The sequence below is a fragment of the Quercus lobata genome, chromosome 9 (assembly GCF_001633185.2).
Source record: "Quercus lobata isolate SW786 chromosome 9, ValleyOak3.0 Primary Assembly, whole genome shotgun sequence".
Lineage (NCBI taxonomy): Eukaryota > Viridiplantae > Streptophyta > Magnoliopsida > Fagales > Fagaceae > Quercus > Quercus lobata.
Genome location: NC_044912.1, coordinates 7,180,806 through 7,186,560, shown reverse-complemented (window position 1 = coordinate 7,186,560; position 5,755 = coordinate 7,180,806). Strand labels below are relative to the sequence as shown.

Here is a 5,755-nt window from a genome sequence, read left to right as displayed (position 1 = left end):
CTGTATAATCCACAATTTTACTATTTATAACTCGCTACGTGGATGAATTGGGAGAAAATTGTCAGTTTTGTTGGGGACCATTATGATCTGGTTTTGTATTGACCTTCAGATTTGCTTTGCTTTGCTTGCACCGCCCTCCAACTCAGCTGATAACCACACAAACATAAAGAAAGAAAGAAAGAGAAAACAAAAAAAAAAAAAAACCCAATGACCAATTGCATTTTGATTAAAGATAGAAACTTGTACAAGTTGACGTGGCAAAAAGCAGCCCACCACTACTGAAATAAGATTTTTTTGGAGATATTATTAATCTTTGAGCAGTGGACTCAATATCTCCACCGTCCATTTCCCTTCTAGAAATATAATATTAGAGTTCTATTTCAGATATTTTCAGCAAAGCTTTGGTTTGTGTAGTGCAAGGACATGATATTTTCTTAGCAGAACACTGTTGTGTTTTATAGTTGGTTTGGTTCAGACAGAGAAAGAGAGAGTGTGTGTGTTTGTGAGACATGGATGAGGTGGTGGTGAGTAGTGAGGAAATGGAACTGAGAGCAGAGAGTGAGACAGAGATGGAGATGGAGACGGAGGAAGAGAAGTATGAGACAGAGAGTGAGACTGCAGAGAATAAGAAGATGAGGAAGAAGACTAAGAAGCTTAGGAAGAGAAAAGGTGGGAATTCAAGTGGGGTTGTGAGGTGGGAGAATTTCTTGCGGAGGATGAGGTTGAGGGTGTTGCTGATTGAGGCTGATGATTCCACCAGACAGATCATAGGGGCGCTTCTTAGAAAGTGTAGCTACAGAGGTCTGTATCTCTCTCTCTCTCTCTCTCTCTCTCTATATATATATATGTGTGTGTGCGTGTGTGTATGCTTGCTTTGCATGGTTGGTTTTGTTGGATTTTTAGCTTCATTGGGTTGAATAGTGAACTGGGTTTTGGATTTTTTTTGTAAAATTTTGAGAGTAGTGTCAATTGGATTGTAAAAGAGTTGGCTTTGAAGGGTACAAGTTGGAGGGATTAGATAAGGGCTGGAAAGTTATGGTATTTATCTTATAAGGTTGGTTTGATTACTGTTAGGCATAGTTAGCTGGTTTTGTTTTCAAATTACAAAGAGAAGCTGCCTTTTCTTCTATGTTCAACTGCTTTAATTCCTATGTGCAAGTTTTTTAAGAAAACAAAATGGATCAAGGACTTAGAATTTAGAGAAAGTCTTTTAAGGAAAAGATAAGAAGTTTAACTACAAATCACATCACAAAAAAACAAAAATTTCGAAACTGGAAAATAGGAAATGCTACTGAATGGATCCTCAACCCTTTAAGTCCTTCTCTCTGGTCTTCTTACATGTTATGGCTTGCTCAGATCTCTTTATTTAATTGATCAGTGTTTCACTTGAATTTACTCTACACCAATACTTCCTGAAAACTTTCTGGATAGGAAATTAATTGTAAAGGGTTCTAGTGAGTTGGATCGCAGAGCCCCTGGACAAATGATGTAACTATTAGGCTTGCAATTATCTGTTACAAGCCTGAAATGCTGTTTATTGTGTTTTGGTTGAAACCTGAAATTTGTAGACATGGTGCTTTTGGAACTGAAATGTCTTGTTTATTGTTTGAGCAGTTACTGCTGTTCCTGATGGCTTAAAAGCTTGGGAGATACTGAAGGGAAGACCCCATAACATAGACCTCATATTGACAGAAGTGGATTTGCCAGCAATATCTGGATTTGCTCTTCTTACGCTAATCGCGGAGCATGAGATTTGCAAAAACATCCCAGTCATAAGTAATACAAATTAAATAAAGGCTTCGAATATTTGACATTGCTGATTTGATATAATGCTATATTAAAACTAAAAACTATTCATAATATGCTATTTTTTGTACTTGTCTAAATAATTTTTCTGTTAATTTGCAGTGATGTCCACACAGGATTCAGTAAGCACGGTTTATAAATGCATGTTGAGAGGTGCGGCTGACTATCTTGTTAAGCCTATTAGAAGAAATGAGTTGAGAAATTTGTGGCAGCATGTTTGGAGAAAACAATCTGTAAGCAATTTTGTCTTTATTTATTTATTTATTCTTTTGGTCTTGAAAAAAGTATAAGCTACTTATCTCAGTCTTGATCTGTTCCTACTGATCTATCAGTCAAATTTTGGCATAAATGATCCCCAAGATGAGAGCGTTGCACAACAACAGCTAGAGGCCACTTCTGAAAACCATGCTGCCAGTAACCGTTTGAATGGTCGGATGGCTTGTATTCAGAGAAATACTGAACAAATTGAAAAAGGGAGTGATGAACAGGTTAGTGTTTCTGATAGACCATAAGTTAATTCGCATCGTTCATTGACTAATCAGTTTTATTGCAATAAATTCTTGATGCGTGTATCCAGGGGATATGAACCTATGTTTAATGAGGCCAATTATGGTTTTAAGAAATTTCCTTTCACATTAGGCTGGATACATGAAGTTTCATATAGAGGCTGCATGTTTGCTGTCTCTTGCAGAGCTCTTGCACGAAGCCAGAGTTGGAAGCTGAAAGTGTCCGTGTGGAAAATATGCAGGAATTCTCTCAGCCAAAATGGGGCAAATCGTTTCCAAGTGACATAATATTGCAAAACAAAGAAGAATACTTGAATTTCGGCCAGAAATTTCTTATGCATGGGAGTGAAGCAGAAGGTAAACATTTCTATCTAGCTTTGCATCATCTTATATGTTCTGTTTAGTAAGGAAGCGTCTAACTTTTTGAACATGTCTAGGATCAGAGGTGGATAACTGCAAGGATGATAACACAACTCCTCTTGGCAAGGATATAAGACCAGAAAGTCAAAATAGGGATGCTATTATCACTAATGAGGATTTTGACAATAATTATGTCCTTGTCAGCTCTTCTAGAAAAGCCATTGATTTGATTGGATCATTCCATAACCATCCAAACTGCAGCAGTGAAGGCATAAGCAAGTTTGATTCTTTGCCACAATTGGATCTTTCATTGAGAAGATCTCATTTCAATGGCTTTTGTAATTCATATACTGAAGAAAGGCATACCCTTGGGACTTCTAATGCCTCCGCCTTTACGAGGTGAGTTTAAGTTTCCTTGTTTATACTTCATTACTTGTTGGTTACCCCCAGTTTCTTTCAGAATTTATTGAATTGGTATAATTCAGTTAATTTATTAGACTTGTTGCTGTTTGACTGCATATCTTGCCTTATTTCATCAATCTATCTTAAAATAAAATGGTTGGATCTAATAAGCCCAAACACGAGAAGCATGTTGGTTATGTTTAAGTGAGTTTTTCAAGTGATGAAGGTATTGTACGTGCAACTTCTGAGGACATTATATGAAAATATAACCATAAAAGCTTCAATATACACATGAACTGTTTATTGTATCCTTTTTTTATTTTTTTGTCTTTTTTTTTGGGAAGGGGTGGGGGCGCGGGTGTTGGGATTACAGAATTTTCTAACTAAAAATTTAAAGCCTTCCTTTGACTGGGTTTATGTACTAAAAGTTCAATCCTTGCAGGTACACTAACAGGGCATTACAACCTCCACAAACAAAAATTGCCAATGCTTGTAATCATCAGAAAGAATATGGAACAAATTCTGAACAAATGTTATCCAATACCTTTACTTCTTGTAGCTCTGATAATCCTGGTATCACACAAAGAAGTATTATCTCTCTAGCTGCCAGTCATTCTAAAGAATCTGAAGTTGCAACTTCATGCTCTCAACAGAGAGTATTTCCTGTGCCAATTCCAGTGAAAGGTATAAGAGTTAATAATCTATACACGGGTTTTGGTTCTGTTCTTCCTCCAATGTTTTGTACACAATCTAATTCATCACCAACGCCAAGTCCAAATTCAGTCCCACAGCAGGAACCCTCGTTTCAAATGAATATACTTTATCAGTCAAGTCTTGAAAATAATAGTTTTGAGCAGCAGTCTGACCCACATGGTCAAAGTACAAATGATGCTGCAAACCAGAATGTGTACAAGCAGGAACACAAATTGGATCCTTTGGAGGACCGAGGGCATGTATCTTCAGCGACTGATCAGAGTGCAAGTAGTAGTTTCTGTAATGGTGGTGTAAGTCATCATAATAGCGTCGGGTACGGAAGTGCTTGTGGAAGTAACAGCAATGTGGATCATGTTGCTTTTGTGGGGGCTGCTCCTGAGAGCAAGAATGAAGAAGGTTTCTATCCTCAAAATGGAAGTTCACACCGATCCATCCAAAGAGAGGCAGCTTTAGCTAAGTTTCGCTTGAAGCGGAAAGAAAGATGCTATGATAAGAAGGTAACTTATCATTATCATCATCATTATGATTCTATTCCTATGCATATCCTAGAGAAGTTTTCCTGTATACTACCATTTATTAATGCGAAATATAACTCAACAGGTACGGTATGAGAGCAGAAAAAAACTTGCAGAGCAGCGTCCCAGAGTAAAAGGTCAGTTTGTTCGACAGGTGCACATTGATCCATCACCTTCAGAAATTGATGGCAATTCCTACGATGGTTAGATATTGAGCTTCAGGCAATTGAAATGATTGGCATATTTCTGCCTTTCCTGTTATCGATGCTTGAGAAACAAAGAGGAAACAACTACAAGGACCAAGATGCTTTCTAAAACTACTGTATATATATATATATATATATATCTATCTTCTCTTTGGATGTTGGTTCTTATAATCCTCTATCCGCTGTATTATAGCATTGTAATTTCTATACATCTTGGTAGGAGAGGCTGCCTGGACATTCTTTCTTTATTTTTTGACATGTATATTTCTTCACTCAAAACCTCTCAGATTAATCGGTGTAAACTAGAAGCTATATAGTTATTATTCATCATCTACTCATCGACGTCATTAAACTAGGATCTCCTTTAACGCATGTTTGGATTGCCAAGAAGGAAAGCTGAAAGGGAAACCTGATATGGGCTTGGGTTCAAATGGGACCTTAATGGCTAAGCCAGTATCCTCAATGAGTGGTAACTTTCAAAGTCTTTCATGGGTTCTGTCTCAACTCATTTTGCTACTTCGGTTTTTTTTTTTTTTGTTTTTTTAATCGGAAAATCTATAGATTGATTATAGTAAACAGGAAATGGCATATAAATTCTTGACCGCAATCGCATATGATGCAGACTTCCAACTCTTAAAAATTTTCTTTGTCAAGGTCGTGCTCTGATTACTCATTAAACTCCTCACGTCATAACGTTTATGTCGTCAACAGCTCTTAAGAGTCACAACATCATTCACAATAAATTTCATTATTGTCTATGTGGGCAAGTCGTGATGGGTTCATATGATAATCAATAATAATCTGTCAACATAGTAATTATGAAATTGATTATGAAATTTTTTTTTCCTTTTTGTTTTTTTGAAGGGGATTATGAAAACTATTGTATTTGCAGCATTACTCACAAATCAAAATAATTTGTTATTCCCTTCTTGTATGGTTTTTGATGGGCTGGGTCACCTTGGTATGTTCTCTCTTTTTTACATATAAAAAGACTTGTTGCTACCACTTTTTTAGTACATTATGCATTAAGGCTTAAAGTCCAAAACTGATAATCTGTGACAGAGAACACAACCCATATCATATGGCTATCCACAAACAAAAGCATCATGCCTACTAACTACTAAGTTGTTATTAAAAAAAAAAAAAAAAAAAAAAAAATCATGCCTATTAAGTTAACATCTAATCTTTTTAACCCATGGTCCAAGCCCATAGAAAATTTTTAGTTTGCAGCAAGGGGAGAAGTGGT

The 5,755-nt window shown here is 36.4% G+C and overlaps 1 protein-coding gene across 2 annotated transcripts; it reads left to right on the top strand.

The window, feature by feature from the left end:
• Positions 1 to 331: 331 nt before the first annotated feature.
• On the top strand, positions 332 to 4,864 carry LOC115959779 (two-component response regulator-like APRR5). 2 transcript variants are annotated; one of them, XM_031078346.1, is made up of 8 exons: positions 332 to 801; positions 1,615 to 1,776; positions 1,909 to 2,039; positions 2,139 to 2,294; positions 2,498 to 2,669; positions 2,756 to 3,071; positions 3,517 to 4,285; positions 4,389 to 4,864. In XM_031078346.1, exons 1-8 carry the CDS (start codon positions 510 to 512, stop codon positions 4,509 to 4,511), a joined length of 2,121 nt encoding a protein of 706 aa, XP_030934206.1. In that variant the 5' UTR covers positions 332 to 509; the 3' UTR covers positions 4,512 to 4,864. The 2 variants fall into 2 exon arrangements, with proteins under 2 accessions (XP_030934206.1, XP_030934205.1); XM_031078345.1 differs by having other exon boundaries at positions 333 to 801; positions 2,750 to 3,071.
• The last annotated feature ends 891 nt before the right edge of the window (positions 4,865 to 5,755 follow it).

Bases quoted from the DNA above. Each gene is read 5' to 3' on its own strand.
- LOC115959779 (XM_031078345.1), top strand. From the start codon at position 510: ATGGATGAGGTGGTGGTGAGTAGTGAGGAAATGGAACTGAGAGCAGAG. The intron at 2,040-2,138 runs GTAAGCAATTTT...CTGATCTATCAG, and splicing joins ATGTTTGGAGAAAACAATCT to TCAAATTTTGGCATAAATGA. The intron at 4,286-4,388 runs GTAACTTATCAT...ATAACTCAACAG, and splicing joins AAAGATGCTATGATAAGAAG to GTACGGTATGAGAGCAGAAA.